This window comes from Typha latifolia, chromosome 1, assembly GCF_019914945.1.
Source record: "Typha latifolia isolate L0001 chromosome 1, TyphaL0001v2, whole genome shotgun sequence".
Classification (NCBI taxonomy): domain Eukaryota; kingdom Viridiplantae; phylum Streptophyta; class Magnoliopsida; order Poales; family Typhaceae; genus Typha; species Typha latifolia.
In genome coordinates this window covers 16,899,855-16,918,392 of record NC_133086.1, presented here as the reverse complement: position 1 = coordinate 16,918,392, position 18,538 = coordinate 16,899,855, and the positions used below count along the sequence as shown (strand labels likewise).

At 38.5% G+C, this 18,538-nt stretch overlaps 2 protein-coding genes and 1 long non-coding RNA gene across 6 annotated transcripts; 2 read left to right on the top strand and 1 right to left on the bottom strand.

Moving 5' to 3' along the window:
* The first annotated feature begins 857 nt into the window (after positions 1-857).
* Positions 858-6,044, top strand: LOC140792424 (elongation factor 2). Its single transcript, XM_073143424.1, has 3 exons — positions 858-996; positions 1,971-2,110; positions 3,372-6,044. Exons 2-3 carry the CDS (start codon positions 2,020-2,022, stop codon positions 5,810-5,812), a joined length of 2,532 nt encoding a protein of 843 aa, XP_072999525.1. The 5' UTR covers positions 858-996; positions 1,971-2,019; the 3' UTR covers positions 5,813-6,044.
* A 1,978-nt stretch (positions 6,045-8,022) lies between these two features.
* LOC140780572 (uncharacterized) lies at positions 8,023-8,555 on the bottom strand. The gene is made up of 2 exons (XR_012107533.1): positions 8,417-8,555; positions 8,023-8,335 (listed from the first exon to the last, which is right to left on the bottom strand). It is a non-coding gene; the product is annotated as an uncharacterized lncRNA (long non-coding RNA).
* Positions 8,556-11,065: 2,510 nt separating this feature from the next.
* Positions 11,066-14,703, top strand: LOC140781130 (protein IQ-domain 26-like). Of its 4 annotated transcripts, none has more exons than XM_073126948.1 (4): positions 11,066-11,428; positions 12,936-13,388; positions 13,544-13,723; positions 13,808-14,703. In XM_073126948.1, the coding sequence occupies exons 2-4, from the start codon at positions 12,975-12,977 to the stop codon at positions 14,510-14,512; spliced, it is 1,299 nt and encodes a 432-aa protein (XP_072983049.1). In that variant the 5' UTR covers positions 11,066-11,428; positions 12,936-12,974; the 3' UTR covers positions 14,513-14,703. The 4 variants fall into 4 exon arrangements, with proteins under 4 accessions (XP_072983049.1, XP_072983072.1, XP_072983064.1 ...); XM_073126971.1 differs by having other exon boundaries at positions 11,091-11,428; positions 13,811-14,703; XM_073126963.1 differs by lacking the exon at positions 11,066-11,428 and adding an exon at positions 12,373-12,543.
* The last annotated feature ends 3,835 nt before the right edge of the window (positions 14,704-18,538 follow it).

Below are 18,538 nucleotides of genomic sequence, written 5' to 3'. Positions count from 1 at the left end.
AGTGAGCACCACTCCAACTCTCCAAGGACAGCCTTGGACAAACGTGCCTTAATTCCACTCCCCTATCACCCTCCATATGGAAAGCTTAAAGAGGTCAAGACTAATGACTTGTGAAGAAGTGTCTTCCACTGAAGTGGTAAAAACACAATCATTGACCATTTGATTTGGTTAGGTCCTAAGATTGACCCACATTGTTCCAATTTATTGGTTCATTTATTATCTTTTTCAGATAATTAAATATATTTTACCCTCTAGTTTTTTATATTACTATGATCCCTTTAGAATTTTTTAAATTGCAACTGTATATTTTCGTCAACAGAGATGGCAGAAAATTCACGATGAATTAGTACAAAACTAGAGAAAAAAAAGCAAGAATAATAGACAAAGTAATGGTGAAATGAATTAATTGTAGTTTTGTTGTTATAATAATAATGATAATAATAAAATACAATAAGAATCATTCTTATTGGTATGTTTTGACTTCTACTCCACCTAGTTGAGAAACTAGCCAGTGATTGCACATTGGGATTTAGAAAAAACCAACCTTAAAACTTTATTTTACCTTAAATTTTTATTAAAATTTTAAATTGCAAAAAAGCCCCCAAATAAAAATGGGCCAAATCTGCAAATGTGCCGAGACGTGGCGCCAAAGCAGGATGTTTTCGTCTGCTACTGCCAGTGCGAAGAATCTACTGGCAATGGTGGCATCTCGCACGAATAAACGGTGGGCGCCCTAAACGGGTCGCAAAGTTCCGGTCGATCCGATAACCCGTTTGGACCATCGCATCAACGGTACGTATCACAATCACGAACTAACTTCATCGGATCAGACCCGTCCAATGGTCAATGGATCGGTTGCTGAACTGTTTCCCTCACTTTGCCGGACCAATCACAGATATTTCGTCAAAGCGAAGCACAGAATAAAATCTCCTGAAGAGAAAGAGGAAGGTGGTAGGGCTTTAGAAACACTTGCGCCTCCCCTTCCTACGCTCGGAGGTAAACGCCTAATTCAATCCGTGATGGATCGTGATCTGCTTCTTAATAGTTATAGATATATTCATTTCCTGATTTCATTCTTTGTTTTGCTTCTGTTGTTGGATTTGTGTTGAAATCCCCCTTCTTTTTGTTTCCATTTACTGGGATAAATGTCTCCTCTTAGGTTTGGTGGATTTTGATTGGGGACGTGCTCTTATAGATACAGCTTTAGCTGATATTGATTGAAACTGGGGATCTAGTTTTCGTGTCAATGATGCTTATACTCTAGCATCAAATTTTTTTGTCTGATCTAATGTTCATTTTTTTTATTGGTATAGAATTTTTCCTTCTTGTTTAAACGGAATTTATATTGTTTTGCATGGCGTCTTTCTAAAGAAAACCAAATTTTATTAGATCGAGATTTCGAAGAGAGCGAATTGAATTATTTGCTGCTATCAACTGAGAATATGCTCGCAACTTTGTTTAATGAAAGTCAATTTTGTGACTTCTATATTAGATGGTCAGTTTCGTTTCACAGCTGATTTTACTCATCCTACTCCCGAAAGTATCAGAATAATTTCTAATCCTAGCATCTCAAGAGGGCCTTATGTCATCTGGAGTTCAGTTTTGATGCTGCAAATGCTGAGCATGAGTAAATGATTAGTCTAACTGTTTGACCCTGCTAATTCGTTATTCGTTGGATTGATGCACAGAGGTCTGCCATAGATTTGAAGCAGGATTTCTGTTGGTTAATGATTTTATTCTTTTAACACATCCAATATTTGGTTGGATGAACATGGTCTGTAGTCTCCGAAGTTTCTGGTCTTTGCGAAATAATTTCTATTTAATTGTACTATTTATTGTTACCACATTGGAAGTTTGCTCCACATCGAAATGCCCAGCTGCCTAAGATCAAACAAAAACCAGTCTTATCATATTCTCTCAACATTGCTGTTATTAGCATTCTGCTAAAGGAAATATTGTTTTTTCCGTAGGTCGGAGAGGAGTTTATCTATTTTTGTTTGATCTTCTAGAGCAGTCAAGATGGTGAAGTTTACTGCTGAGGAGCTTCGCAGGATTATGGACCTGAAGCATAATATCCGTAATATGTCTGTTATTGCCCATGTCGACCATGGTACAACATTTGCCTCTCTTTTACTAGTTAACTTTGGTTTTGCACTATACATGGAATCAATGTGCTTATCTTTATTGTTATGCTCCAAATCTGCTTTCGTTGTTTACTCCTTTTCTTTCTACTAAGGCAAACAATTCGTTGATTTATCAATCGCCACAATGGCCTTTCTTTATCGGATTGAACTAATTCTTGAAACTATAATGTTGGGAATGCAGGTTCCATTTATTATTTACTTGGTTGTGTGCTCTGATATTTTTCCACATTGTATTCTATGATATTTGTGTGGTGTTGCACATTTTCTGCCAAAGCAAACATCCATATATAGCCATGGGAACTCCATTACTGGCTCATTGACAAGGTAGATGCTGGTTGTCCCTCTAAGAGATGAGATTTTGCCCAAGCAGATCGTGCAAGGTACAATTTGGCATCTGCTTTGGGCAAATCGTGAGATGAGCTCTTCATCCAGGGTTCATGACAATCATGACATTGCTAATAACTATGAGTGAGTGGAGAGCTCACAAGGAGAGAACACAAGTTGTGGTGCACTGGTCATGTGTTTGTCTCTTACACCTCTCGATAGTCATGTTGGCATCCATGTTCTTTGACTCCATCCGACAGCAGATATATGGAATAAAGGCTATTAACCACTCATAATGGCAAGCAATTTTAGAACTTGTCTGCTCCAAGCACCCAGATGTTAAATATACATATTTCATTTCTTCATTATCTTCACAGTGTAGAAGAGGATGTTGAGGTGGCTTTGGTGCATTGGTGCTACTGTATAGAAGAGAAAGTACAAATTAATTAAATTTGTGAAAGGGATACCACCATCTGAGGATAAAAAGAGAGGAAAAAATGTTCAAAATTGTTTGGACGTGTTAAGTAAAGACATTTAACGCATTAATAAGGAGATTGACTTAATTTTGTTGCAACTTTGCTTAATAAGGAGAGGAAACCATAAGGGACTTGAAAATGGCAGCGTGAAAGGGCAAAACTAACATTACACTGATATAGGAGATCATACACTAATACATGATAATTGGAACATACGGTGTTGATCTAGTTGACTTCTTGATGTTTAACAGTCTTGAAAGATAACCTTTTAATGTGGTGATATAAGTTGATTTCACACCTCTCTTTTTTTTTTTTGTCTTCAGAAACTCAACCATGACTTTATTTGAGTACAGTTTCATGCATGCAGGTTTACCGCATGTGCTTTAATGTTTTTGTACGTTGTTCTTTGCTCTTCTTTTTCTTGCAGGGAAATCTACCCTCACGGATTCACTAGTGGCGGCTGCTGGAATCATTGCGCAAGAGGTTGCTGGAGATGTTAGGATGACAGATACCCGTCAGGATGAAGCAGAACGAGGTATCACGATTAAGTCAACAGGGATCTCCCTTTATTATGAGATGACTGATGCCTCCTTGAAGAGCTTCAAGGGTGAGAGGGTTGGGAATGAATACCTCATCAATCTTATTGATTCACCTGGGCACGTAGATTTCTCCTCTGAGGTCACAGCTGCGCTCCGTATCACTGATGGAGCACTTGTTGTTGTGGACTGTGTCGAAGGTGTATGTGTCCAAACGGAGACAGTCCTTCGTCAGGCCTTAGGAGAAAGAATAAGGCCCGTTTTGACTGTTAACAAGATGGATCGATGCTTTCTAGAGCTCCAGGTTGAAGGTGAGGAAGCATATCAGACCTTTCAGCGTGTCATCGAGAATGCAAATGTTATTATGGCAACTTATGAAGATGTCCTTCTTGGTGACGTGCAAGTATACCCAGAAAAAGGTACTGTTGCTTTCTCTGCTGGATTGCATGGTTGGGCTTTTACATTAACCAACTTTGCAAAAATGTATGCTTCTAAGTTTGGGGTAGATGAGTCTAAGATGATGGAGAGACTTTGGGGTGAAAATTTCTTTGATCCTGCTACCAGGAAATGGACTAGTAAGAATACTGGCTCGCCTACTTGTAAACGTGGCTTTGTACAATTCTGTTATGAGCCAATCAAGCAGATCATCAGCACCTGCATGAATGATCAGAAAGATAAGTTATGGCCAATGCTGCAGAAGCTTGGGGTCACCATGAAATCTGATGAGAAGGAATTAATGGGGAAGGCTTTGATGAAGCGTGTTATGCAGACTTGGTTGCCCGCAAGCACCGCTCTTCTTGAAATGATGATATTTCACCTTCCATCACCTTCCATGGCACAAAGGTACCGTGTGGAGAATTTATACGAGGGTCCTCTTGATGATATATATGCAAATGCTATCAGAAACTGTGATCCAGAAGGCCCTTTGATGTTGTATGTTTCAAAGATGATTCCAGCTTCTGATAAGGGTAGGTTTTTTGCATTTGGTCGAGTTTTCTCTGGAAAGGTTTCAACAGGTATGAAGGTACGTATTATGGGACCAAACTACATCCCAGGGCAGAAGAAGGATCTGTATGTGAAAAGTGTGCAAAGAACTGTTATATGGATGGGTAAGAAACAAGAATCTGTGGAGGATGTGCCTTGTGGAAACACAGTAGCCATGGTGGGGCTAGACCAATTCATTACCAAAAATGCAACTCTTACTAATGAGAAGGAGGTTGATGCCCATCCAATCAAAGCCATGAAGTTCTCAGTTTCACCTGTTGTTCGTGTTGCAGTACAGTGTAAGGTAGCTTCAGATCTCCCAAAGCTTGTGGAGGGTTTGAAACGACTAGCCAAATCAGATCCCATGGTGGTTTGTACAATGGAGGAATCTGGTGAACACATCATTGCTGGAGCTGGGGAGCTCCATCTTGAGATTTGCTTGAAGGACTTGCAAGAGGACTTCATGGGAGGGGCAGAGATTGTAGTTTCTGATCCAGTGGTGTCCTTCCGTGAAACTGTACTTGAAAAATCTTCGAGGACAGTGATGAGCAAGTCTCCAAACAAGCACAACCGTCTTTACATGGAAGCACGCCCAATGGAGGAGGGGCTCGCTGAGGCCATTGATGAAGGGAAAATCGGCCCACGAGATGACCCTAAAGTACGTGCAAAGATTTTGTCGGAAGAGTTTGGGTGGGACAAGGATCTCGCCAAGAAGATATGGTGCTTTGGGCCTGAAACAACTGGACCAAACATGGTTGTTGATATGTGCAAAGGAGTTCAATACCTTAATGAGATTAAGGACTCTGTTGTTGCTGGGTTCCAGTGGGCATCAAAGGAAGGTGCCCTGGCTGAAGAAAACATGCGAGCTATATGCTTTGAGGTCTGTGATGTGGTGCTGCATGCTGATGCTATCCACAGAGGTGGTGGACAGGTTATTCCTACAGCAAGAAGGGTTATATATGCTTCTCAGTTAACAGCTAAACCTAGGCTCCTCGAACCAGTCTACTTGGTAGAGATCCAGGCACCTGAGCAAGCACTGGGAGGTATCTACGGTGTTCTCAACCAGAAGAGAGGCCATGTTTTTGAGGAGTTGCAGAGGCCAGGTACTCCACTTTACAATATCAAAGCCTACCTCCCAGTCATCGAGTCCTTTGGATTCTCAAGCACTTTAAGGGCTGCAACATCAGGGCAGGCATTCCCCCAGTGTGTCTTTGATCACTGGGACATGATGTCCTCTGACCCCTTGGAGCCCGGTTCTCAAGCTGCGCATCTTGTTAGTGATATCCGTAAGAGGAAGGGGCTAAAGGAGCAGATGACCCCACTATCTGAATTTGAAGACAAGCTTTAGGGAGGAGCTCTACAATTTATATACGAGTCTCCCCCTTGGTCTTACTGTAACTTATGGTGATTTGGCCTGCATATTTCCTCTATTGAGCTTTCTATTGTTATATTTGTGACTAGTAAACAAGATGGCCCAAATAGTTGGGACTAAATATTTGTTATTGTTGTTGATTATGTTACTATTGTTATTAAACATTGATGTTTCCTTGATAATATCAAATTACTTTTAGCTTTGTTTACCTCGTGGAGTTGTTCAATTCATGAATTTAAAGTGTTTGATAAGATTACTGCAACAACAAAAAGGTACGTAAGATCACCTGTGAGGGTATTTGTTTTCCTATCTTGATTTCTCAGTCACTGTTGATTGATTCCGTCCCTTGATCTTCTTTTGTGCTGAATAGCCCTGAAATTCGATCTCTTTGCCAGGACAATTACAGCAACGCTTTTGTCCTTTTTGACATTCCGTAGACAAATGTATTTAGCGGTAAACACGATTACAAATTTGATGTAGTGGATGGCGTGGCAAACTAATAACCTGCATTTAAATTGTTTCAAAGACTTAGAATAGGCATAGCATATCCGTATCCTATATTACAATCTTGAATTAGAGTTGAAGAGTATTCGACTGCTGGTACTTCTTTTTGCAATCAATAGTTTCAACTTCACTTTAATAATCGTTTATAATCCACTTAGCCACGTAATCTTTGGCTACCATCAATACCTTAATACCTTCGAGAATGTCTATGTTTCTCCATATAATGTATTGCCGCACTTTTCCAAACAGATTGACCTCCCAAACCTCACATGTTTCTCCTAACATGCAACATAAATGCCATCACCACCATTGCCAAGGCATTAGCTGGTAGGGGTAGGGTCTTGGAGATTGTACAAATTATGGTAAAGCTCCTTTTGCAGGTCTATTGCCATCATAGTAATCTTTGTCTCTGCATCAGCAACTACTTTAGTCGAGTTTGCTAAAGCCCCTCTGAATACTCTTTCGTAGCGTGCCTTCCATATTTCTCATAGGATATTGATATAATATGACATTTCTTTATGAGAAATGCTCGAGTTCAGCTCGGTAATCCAATTTTTTGAGTTGATTGGATCTTCCTCCAAGCCTAAAACCAAAATGGCTACAAAACCAATCGGCATGAATAACGTGGGCACATAGCTAGAGCGCTAGCGAAGTACTTCCATAAGAAAACTTTGATACTCGGTTAAGTTGCTGCATTCTTCCGAATAAATGTGGATATGTTGTCTAACCTCGTGCTTGATGTGCTACACTCCCAGTAGTTGTTCATTAGAGCTTAATTTGCATGCTGGTTTGGTTGAGAAGGCCCCAAAACTCGTAGTATTATTCCACATGATCACATCTTGGCGTATGCTTGAATCCGGGCTCGTGTACATTTTGAGGATGATAGATGCAGGTACAGTTGAGAAGACGAGTTCCACCATAGTTTGTGTTCCATCTAACAAGAATTTTGCAGTTGCTTGTAAAAATTCCTTGAGATGGGATATAGTATTCCAAGTTCAGCTTGCAGTAGCTTTGGTTTTGGCTTTCCAAAAAGATGAGGATGGTATTTAGCTTTCAATACTTTTACTCAGTTTGAGAATAAGAGCTTCATTCACATACTGAGGATGTGGAATGCCAAGTTCTCCTTTTTTAAGACAGACTTGCTTGCATAATCTATTCCATCCGTAAAAGACATAAGTTCTCTTTTCTTTCCTTAAATTCCCACAAAAGAATCTCGCATTAGAGATTTGATCTTATTGAGAAAAGAGACGTAATCATGAAGTAGAACGGAAGTGAGCTCAATGCATCCTTTATCAACACCAAATGACCCGCTTGCGTCAATGACCGTCCCTTCCAAGATGCAAACCTTCTTTGTATAATTGTATCTAATGAAAGAACTGGTACGTTGTGCCTTTGATTTGCCTACTAAATGAGGATTACCCAGGTAATTATCCTCTCCGGCTAATTCTTTAGATTATAGCACATTTTGCCTGGGGTAGTTAGCTTGACGAAATGGACGGCGATCTTGTCAATATTGATCTCCTGTCCAGAGATATTATTGTAGTAGGCTTCCAAAACAGTAGCTATACTTGTGATTTCTTTCTCCAATGCCATCCCTTCCCGAAGATGAGGAGGTCATCAGGAAACAAACAGGCAAGTGAAGGCGTGGCCTTAGACTGACTACAAGCTTAATCCCATGAAGGTTTCCACTAATTAAAGGGCATCATTTTAAAATAATAATGGTAGTACATTAGCCCCCCAAAATGAAGAGATAGGCTTCGAGAAGGGAGAAAGAAGCCATTAATTAGCTTTCCCATTTACTTCCACGGCAAGCGTTGAAGCACAAATGGTGTCTGCTATAGAATTGAACAGTGGAAAGCTATCAGTCTTTCATCACATATTAGGTCAAGTTAAAAGATGCAAGTACTTCTAACTTCTTCTTGCAGCTAACACAGTGTGAGTTGCACCCTGATTGCAGGTTTAAGCCAAGATTCCTGACTGGCTTATTTGACCTACCTGTTGATGCACAAAAGAATTTTAATTGCAACTAAATTGATAAGAAGTTTTATGAAATGCTAATAAATGAGGCACACTTACCCAAGTAGAGATGAGCTACGCTCTATTGTCAGATTGCAGCAGTGCATTCTCTTAAGTTTCTCAAGTTGGCTGAGAGACATCTATTAGCTGCAAGTGCCTGCAGGCATCAAGAGAATGCCATGATGCAGGAGACAAAGCCCCTCAGTATTTTAACCTTGCAGGCCAACAAATATGACACTCCTTTATCCTGCCAGCATGGTCAACTCCCACTTCATGCATCTGATACCATCAGTGCAATGCACTTCCTGGTCAAATTTGGCTCCTGAAAGTGTTACTTTATGACAGCCCGCAAGCAACTTGGATGAGTCTACTACTCTACTTCAATTACTTCAACTGAGAGATTACAATCTAATAAAAGTACTTGAATGATCCAGAAAGATGGTGTAAAATTAAGGTAGCATTTGCTAGCTTCTCTCAAGCGAGCTTTTTTCAGAGATTAGATGTTTGGGATAAAACAACTGAGGATTAGTAGATAGTGAAGTTTGTAGATGACTACGTAATACTCTTATTCCTTCATGTCCTGGTATCTACGATGGAAAAGTTGGATCTCCATGGAAAATGTTGCAGCTCCTTCGAAAACTCCAATCCAAATTTGAGACATTTGAAAGGAAATTACTTGGTGATTCTTCTTTTCGTACTACTTTTCTGGATAAGTTTCCTCCTGGGTCAGGTACTCAGTCCTCTATCACCGTGAAATTCCCACAGAACTTCCCCAAAAACCCACATTCCCTCCAAAAAAAAAAGAAGTTATTCTTTCCTTTTCTTTTATGATAATTAACTAGATATCTCAACCATAAGTAGTGGGGGAGCCACATAGAGGCAAGACACCAAGAGGAGACTGACTGACTTCTTTAAATTTTGGATTGAGATTTTTATTGTTCTTAGTGTGCATATACCAAGCAATATATTCAACTGGATGAGTTACAAACTTATTTATCCCACTAATTAAGTTTAAGTTTCGGCTTAGATGAATGCCACGTAGGATAATTTATACATGTATACAAAATTATTATCTGAGTTAATAATTCTACTTAATATATTTTTTTTTTCTGTGAGGGATTTTGAGCATACGACATAGAAAAATATTCTCACAACTATTGAGCAATTTCTAGATCTACACCTTAATTTTCTATGCCAACTGAGAATCATTCGTCTAAGTTAGAGATTCTTATTGAATAAAATTATTATCCTTTGATTTACTTACGCAGTAGCCACGTGAACTAAAAATCACCTACTATTATGATCCGACTACATGGGTTAAGTCGAGTCAAGTAGAGTTGAGTCACATTAGTTACTTAGCTTTATCTTTCTGTTTTGAATTTCAAATAATTTTAAATAAATCAGATAATCCACATGTGAATCCGATCTGTTAGGGATTTTACTCCTATAAATAGGGGTGGACATGAGTTGATAATGATTATTAAGAGAAATCTGAGTTTAGCCCGTTATTATTTTCATCATTATTTTGTTTACATTAACCGTTGGATTGTCTTTATCTTTATAGGAGTAGATCTTAACCGTAGATATCTTTCGAGCATCCAAATCTTAGCCACCTCCTACCTCCAGCAGCCACCCTACTACACGGCCGTCCACCACCACCCTTGGCCGTCCATCACCCTCTGACGACCGCTACAACGTCAGAAATTACCGTTTTGCCTTTCCTAACCTATCTTCACTATTTTATTTTTATCTTTTCATCTCGATCTCTGATTTATGTGAAGCTAGAGCCATTAGAACCCTAACTCATGAGGCTACCTTTACCTAAATTTTTATAATCATCATTCGGACAAATTGTTCCAAATCTGGTCCGTAACACCTACTTCGGTAAATAAATTAGTAACTCATTTATCCGAGCACAATATTTAGTGCGTAGACCTAAAATAGCTATAAAAAATAACTCCTCCACACTAAACATTTACCTCTAGAGGCTTTGGCTAGTAGTATACTAGTATACTATAGTCGAGACATATCTTAGAGAGATTATCTTCCAATGTGAATAAGTTTAAAATTTGGATAAAAATAATGAAATAGTACACAAATTAAATCTTTAACTGTGCTCAAATCTCTAATATTGATTAGTAAGACAAAATTAAAGGTGCATTATGAACTCAATAAAGCCACATTAATTATGAAATAGGAAGAGAATAATTTAGAAAACTAAGTACACAATTAATATCCCAATAGCTGAATCATTCATTGACCAGTCCACCATCGACCCCTCTTCCAACGGATCCTTTTCATACTAGCTTAGTATATTAATTAACTTTTATCAAATTGCGCAGCAAAATGACAGAAATACCCCGCTTCACGTTTGAAATTTAGGGTTCCTTCACCACGTGAATGGTGGCACTTTCGTCATTAGGGGAATATGTCGGAATCTTCCGTTAGTTTAAGGTGCACTCCGTTTCAAAAATTTAAAAAGATTCCGTATATTAGCGGGAAATTTAAATAGAATCACTCCTGTAATTCTTTTTTATTTTTTAATTAAATTTTACTCTTATAATTTTTCTACGATTTCACATGAAAAATAAAAATCTGGTAGGAGTACGATTTTTTTTTTTTTAAAATAATAACTTCACGGATCGGATCTAATATTATCCGACCCGTTTAAACTTGCCTTGGTAAGAGGTTGGCCTTTTTTTTCCATTTAGGGATAGTGGAACGTTGTCCCATCGTCCATAACAGGAAAATTTAAAACCTTCCTGTATTTAAAAACAATTTCCAAAAAATAAATTATTCTTAGGAGAAGGGATTCGCTTTTCAAATCTCTCCTTCCTCTCTCGCATCAAAATACCCCCTCATTCCATTCCTAGAGCTTAGAGGAGATTGCCCAAAAAGAAGCGATTCCTCTCGATCCCCTTGCCTCCCGTACCCAAAAGACTAGATAAAGATCCCACTTTTTCCTCCTCTTAGCTTAAGCTTTCTTTTAGCAACCCACCATGGATTCTCTAAAGCAGTGAAGACGGTTGGTTGTGGAATAGCAACCAGCGAGAGGAGATAAGAAGTAATCAAGTAAGTCTCTTCCTTTAACTTTCTCTTCTTTTTTTGGGAGGGATTTTATTTTTATTTTCCTTTAATTGACATGGTGATTAAAGTCGTCATCTTGGTCAGGGGAGAGAAAGATATGGAAAGCCCATTTCTCTCTTTCTATGATGACGTCTATGTGAGATTGTGGCAGGTGGAGAATACGCAGTTGCCCACTTCTCCTTTCCATCTCTGGCTTGCGATATCGTCCTTTAATGGTAGCCCTTTTAGAGATGAAAGGCTGAAACTTGTAGCAGATAGGAAAGAGAGGAAGTAATTGAGAAAATAAAATAAAATAAAGAAACTGAGAGAGATAGAATCTATCATAAATGAAAAGTTATGGATTGATTCGCGAGATTGTCAGCAACCATAAGATCAAGGAGTATATATACATATATATAGAGAGAGTGAGAGAGAGAATGGACTTGGTCATGCATGTTTTGATTTGGGTGTTGCGTTCTTAAGTTCTCCATTGAAGGAAAATCCTCCCAGCTTGGGTAACTTCAGAAGTTGGTTTCCTTTCTCCTGTTGCTTACATTGTCTTCTTCTCTTTGTTCCTAAGTGAATAACAAGTTTGATGACAATGGTGCTTTAGGGGTCACAAGTAATCTTTTCTCTTCTCTGTCTTCTTCTGCTAAAATTTTGGAGAGGTGGAGAATATTTTGGAATGTGAGCTGCTTCCTCTCTGTGCCCTTTTGAACCACCCAGATTAGGCTAAGCAATCTCCTCCTCCAATGACTTCAACAATTTGAATTCTGAGGGTGGCCCAGTTGCTCTAACTCTTTCCCTCCACTCCCATCTACTTCTTTCACCTCTCTCTCTCTCTCTCTCTCTCTCTCTCTCTCTCTCTCTCTCTCTCTCTCTCTCTCTCTCTCTCTCTCTCTCTCTCTCTCTCCCCCCTATTGTTTTAATTGTAATGTATTTTGCTTTAGGTTGCAATTTCTAATAGTTTAATGGGGTTGGGTGGGAAAGGGTCTCTCTCTTTCCCCAGCTCTACTCGGAGCATCAACTTTGTCTTGTAATGCAGTTCTTCACGAGGGGTTGACAGCTCTTTCCACCTTTCCTACTCTCCAATTGCTAGCATCTATTGGCTTTTCTCAAAGGTTTTTTTTTTCTTCTTCTTCTTCTTCTTTGCCTTTCACTGTAACTTCTCTCCTTTAGAAACTTTGGATGCCTCAAAGATAACTCTTTTTTGCATGTGCATTTTTGGTAACTAGTAGATTTGGAAAAATATTTTTAAAAAAACTTTTTTTTCCTTCATCTTTGTATAGATACATGCCAGCTAAGATTATTTATTGTCTTAGTTATTATTAATGTATCATCTTTAATTTAAATATCAGACTTAGAAGGACATAAACTTAATTAGGAGAGTTTAGAGGGATAAAAGAACAAAGATAGAACTGCGTCTCCCCCTCTTTTGAAACTTTTTACTACCTCAAAGATATTGAGTAGATGAGCTCTTAATTCATACCCATTACCTCCTCTTCCCTTGCAGCACCTCCAAGCCCACCATTTTCTCAACAACTCTTCTCCTATGGGTCGGGCTACGAGGTGGCTAAGAAACCTCTTAGGAGGAGGCAAGAAGGAGACCAAAGAACACAAAGAGCATCCCATCAATGGCGGGGAGCATACCAAAGAGAAGAAAAGGTGGAGCTTTGCGAAGCCTTCCTCCCGAGACTTGAACGAATCGGCCATGGGCCACAACCCATCAATCGCCAAAGCAGCGGAGGCGGCTTGGTTGAAGTCTCTGTACACCGAGACAGAAAGGGAACAGAGCAAGCATGCCATCGCCGTCGCCGCTGCAACCGCCGCCGCTGCAGATGCGGCCCTGGCTGCGGCGCAGGCGGCGGTAGCCGTCGTACGTCTCACGAGCCAGGGGAGGGGCAAGGTGGTCCATGAGAAACTGGCGGCTGCTGTCAAGATCCAAACGGCTTTTAGAGGATATTTGGTAATTATTCCAAAGGAATAGGCTTTATTCTTATTCACTGTTCTTGCATCTCTTATCCGAGCTTTTATTACTTGTTATCTTAGTTGGGTTTGTCTTCAATTCTTTGTTAGTATGAATAGCTTATCGAAAGTTCGCAACTTTTTACTTCTTTGCAGGCGAAGAAAGCTCTCAGGGCTCTCAAAGCATTGGTTAAGCTTCAGGCATTGGCTAGAGGATATCTAGTTCGTAAGCAAGCAGCTGCAACTCTACACAGCATGCAAGCTCTCATTAGAGCTCAAGCCACTGTTCGAGCTCATAGATCTCGAAATCTACCCTTCCAACCAAGGAGATCTCTGGTTTGTTCTCCAAGTCCTTTGAAATTCTTAGTTACTCCAATAGCTTGCATACATTTAAATGACTCTATTTCTATATATCAATAGCAGGAAAGGTACGAAGACAACCGAAGTGAGCAAATGGCGTCGTTCCACAGCAGGCGGCTGTCGGCGAGCACCGACATCGGCTTCGACCGGAGCCCAAAGATCGTCGAGATTGATACTTGCCGTCCCAAGTCGCAATCCTCGCGTCGAACAAGCCCGACTGTCGTAGACCCAAATGAGGACACTCCTGCGATCCCGGTCTCCTCTCCACTCCCAAGCCGGATTCCGGCTCAAATCTTGATACCCAATTCCCGGGACTTTGAAGACTACGATTGGTATCTCCCCGGCGAGCAATGCCGGTACTCTGCCACGGCTCAGAGCACGCCTCGGTACGCGAATGTATCAGGAAAAATACCTATAACTCCGGCCAAGAGCGTGTGCGGCGATGCCAACGGTGGTTTCCGGCGATTCTGGAACCTACCCAATTGCCCAAACTACATGGCGAACACGCAGTCGTTCGAGGCGAAGGTGCGGTCGCAGAGCGCGCCGAAGCAGAGACCGGAGCCGGCCATGGTGAGGAAGAAGCTCCCATTGAGCGAGGCCATGTTGGAGTCCAGAGCAAGCTTGAGTGGAGTTGGAATGCAGAGGTCTTGCAGGAGAGTGCAGGAGTCGTTCGACTTCAAGACCGCCGTCGTCGGCCGCCTCGACCGGTCCATGGATTTGAGCAAAGAAGTAGAGAGGGATTTTTACTTCCAGGGGAAGTGGTGATTTGATCCCCATGGGGTTTAAAGGCTTAGGAATAAGAGGATGGAGAGAGTTGTGTGTTCTTCTACCTCTATCACTTCTCTTTTCCTACTATTTGCAATGTTAATGGAAGAGAGAATTCATAGAACAGTTGGATGTAAATTCTTAGCTCTTATTATGGGTTGCAAAAAAAAAAAAAAAAATCCTTCTTCTTCTCTTCTCCTTTTAGATCACTCAATGATACTCAAGTTTTGATCTTTTAGCAGTCATAAAAGATCTTTGAGTTTAAATTCATTAAATGGGTTGGCTAAAGTTGTCCCATTTGGACATCGATTAGCGTATTGTCTTGGCTTATAATTAGCATAAAGGGTGGGTCTTGATAAATGAAAAATAAATAAATAAAAATAAATGGACAGCAGCTGATGTAGGGCATTTGATATTAGTCCGGATACTAAGAAGGGTCTTATCAATTGGACTGTTTTGAATAAAGTGCATGTGACTTCAACAATGCCTTCGCTCACCAAACTATTTATTTTAATTATTTAAGAACGCTAGATATGGGTTGGACCATTCCAAGATACTGAGCAATTAAAAAGATGAAACTATTTCTTTCAACTAAAAGCTACTGAGATGAGATAGATTCTAAATTGTTACCGTGTTGAGCTATTACTTTAAGCCAACCACACTATCGAGCTATTAATACTTAAGCCGATGAGTTAATCTATCAAATCACTAAATAATTTTTTCCATAATAATTATTTAAAATTAAAATCTATCTTATATCCTCCTTCTCCCTAAGAACCACTCTTTAATACCAAAATTTGGATCAAAAGCAGCAGCTTTCTTGAATTATACCCCTCTTCCAAAATTTATTTATTAAAATAAATTATGCTCTAAGTCTAACAAAAATAAAAATAAATCTGTTTTTATTATAGTTGTTCTAATAAATTCAGCCTTTTCTAAAACTTAAAATACTGGACACATCTAAAAGTAAATACGAACAGCCACAGTAAAACATATTTTATTTAATATTAAATTTAAAGAGCTATTTATTTCGATAAATAATATTTGGGAGGTTATTTTTGTAAAAATAACTACACTTCTTCCGCAGTGTACTTTTTAACCTATCACATCTTTGGATTCCACTGGTTTCTTTGCACGGAGGCCCCTTATTTGCATAAATTTTATATGCACTCCCTGTTTCTTTTAAGTACACATTCCTTTCTCTAAACTATAAATATTATTATTTTTCCTCTAAAACCGAGGGGTAAAAAATATACCTGGTTAAAAATTAATTATATGACATTTTACATATTATGTGGGGTCTAGGTATAATTATTCATAAACTTTTTGCTCGTGACTGTGATTTTATTCAGTAACTAGTACTAATTAATGTAGCCTTATTTAAAGAGAAGGAAATAAATCTTATTCTACTTTGAAAGAAGAAAAGAAAAAGAACAACCATCATTAGGTGTAAGTCTTAATGCAGTAATACTACTAGTCACTTCCAAACTACCTCAAAATCCAATTTCCCTCCTAGTTTTATAGATTTTCTTCCAGAAAAATTCCACTTGTAAGACTGGAAAGCCCTTGGCTCTAAGCCATTACCAACTTCTGTAACCCATCTTAATCCACTAATAAATGAATAGCAGCAGCAGTAGCAGCAGATAACAGTTTGAATAGTAGTTCTGTTACATATCTGGAATAATCGAAAGAAGGATAAACAAAGTTGACCCTGCTGTAGAGAAGGAGTGGTCAGTCATAGTAGCAGTTACTGGAGGTCATCTGGCAGAGTGAATAGTGAGAAGGAAACGTCACGTAGATAGATAGGATAGATAGATAGATAGATAGATAGATATCTTTAGATATGTAGATAGATAGACAGCTGGGACTGTGGATCCAGTCAATAAAGAAGAGTGCAGTGCAAGTGGGTGGATAAAGGGAACCAGGTTAAAGAGGGCTCTTATTCACACTTTATCCATAGGGAGCCAGATAAAGGGAAGGTAACGCAAGAATAGGCTGGAGGAGGGAGAATAGAAGTATTTTTAGGTTTTCTACGTAGCAACTTAAGTTTTTGGATTAATTCATTACCTCGTGAGATAAACTTTAAGTTTTTAATGATTGTGATCTCCAAACTTTAGAAATACTGAGAGATTTGGAAAAAAAGAAAGAAGAAGTATATCATAAAAGTTTATTTTCTTATTAGCTGATTGTTATAAGTAATAAAAATGCATTTTAAAATTTAAATCTGAATTTTGGCTCAACAAATGGCCATCAAATCACTAGGGTATTAATCATATGTTTAAAATATGCTTGCACCCATTCAAAGAGGCATCTCTCATTCTCTCTTTCCTTTAGTGGACGCAACTTTATTCTAATTAGGTTCTAAGCTCGATTAACGAAGCTTTTCTGTACTAAACTAGTTAGTCTTTTCAAAAGTTAGGATGGTTCTCCTGATTACTTTAATCTTGGGGGGATTAAAAGATGTATAGTTTTGATTTTTGAAACAAAAAAGGGAGGAGAGAGTTGATTGCTGCCGCTGCTCTTCTAGGCAAAGACCAAGTTTAGGGCAACTTAATTTTGTGTTGTTTGTGGTCCAAACATTTAAGTGATAATGTTTTACCTAGGGCTCCACAAGGTTTAATTATATGTGCACATATCTTGATGGTGTTTGTTGCCTAATAAAGAATTTTTTTTTTAATTAAACTAATTAATATTTTGACCCCCAAGATGCTTGCGTTAGATCATCTATGCCATATGAGACACAATAGGGTAGATAGATCCAAAATTCTATATTGGGGTTATGAATGCTTAAAAACTAAGTCACCAAAATTAAAAATTAAATTTAGGCAGAGGTAATTCTAATTGTGGTTGAAATTGAACATTGAATGGTCATAGGAGTCTTCAGATGCGGCGGTCAATAGAGGGACTGATACTGATAGACTTACTAGATTAATTCTTACTTAGTCATGCTTATGCTCTAGCATTTTACTTTAACTATGAATAATAAAAATATAAAAAAAGGGAAAAAAAATTAGCATGTATTAATTACAATAGTAAGCGTGTAGCAAAGATTCTCAATGCACTAAAAAAGTTGTGATCCTAATTGTACCGCAATATTATTTTCCTTCAAGAATAGTAAAAAAATGAGATGCCGTGTTACATGAGCACTAAGTGTACTATCCACTAGTAATTATATGATTCTATGTAGGGCTGTCAAAATAATATAATATAAGTAATACTTTCCATATTAGATTATACTTCTTTTATGTTCTAAAATTTACTTAAGTGAATTATTATATATTTTAATTTTAAATTCTGATATTATCATATATTTTTTCTTCTAAATACATGAAGATTTCTATTAATTCATATTTTTATAATATTCGTATACTTATAATTGAATTATGCCCTATCTTAAGCTTGATTTAGATCTAAATCAAACTTGATCCAATTCAATGTTATTTGGACTTGAAATTTCTTATTGATCGGCTCATTGAGGCTTAAGCTTAAAATTGGTTAATTTATATTTGAACATAAATCTAAGCTCAAAATTATTTTTAATTCAAGGTTGATTAGGACTCGGCCTCAATTACACCCCTAATTCCATTGGCGCAGCCTCTCTTGATTTCTTTCCTCAATCTCCATCTTTTAATTTTGGATAAGGATTCTCTCAGTTTGGTGGCTCCTCAAATGTCAGAGGTTGGTGCTTTCTTCCTTTTATTCTAAAAAGTTTAGTCTCCTCCAAAGCACTCAACTTGGATGTACCTCATGCAAGATGCAATTGGCTACCAGCATACCATCCAAGGAACTGGCAGTTTTCTCATTGAGCTTGAAGTGGTGTGGTGGGGCCAAAATGGCAATGTTTAAAGAATAAAGGCAGTGATCCAAATCACAACTACATGCATGCTCTGAATGCTAAATGCAATCATGTGACTCTTCCTTGTAGATGTGGGAGTTTGAATTCAAAATGAGAAAGAAATCAAACCAAAAAGGAAAGATCTTGAATTGTGGATAAGTTGCAGTTGTCTATAACTATTCTTCAACGAG

What these genes read in the sequence shown, in the direction of transcription:
- LOC140792424 (XM_073143424.1), top strand. Translation starts at nt 2,020, where the DNA reads ATGGTGAAGTTTACTGCTGAGGAGCTTCGCAGGATTATGGACCTGAAG. An exon ending in TATTGCCCATGTCGACCATG is followed by an intron (nt 2,111 to 3,371) that starts GTACAACATTTG and finishes TTTTTCTTGCAG; the next exon opens with GGAAATCTACCCTCACGGAT.
- LOC140781130 (XM_073126948.1), top strand. Translation starts at nt 12,975, where the DNA reads ATGGGTCGGGCTACGAGGTGGCTAAGAAACCTCTTAGGAGGAGGCAAG. An exon ending in CGGCTTTTAGAGGATATTTG is followed by an intron (nt 13,389 to 13,543) that starts GTAATTATTCCA and finishes ACTTCTTTGCAG; the next exon opens with GCGAAGAAAGCTCTCAGGGC. An exon ending in TCCAACCAAGGAGATCTCTG is followed by an intron (nt 13,724 to 13,807) that starts GTTTGTTCTCCA and finishes ATATATCAATAG; the next exon opens with CAGGAAAGGTACGAAGACAA.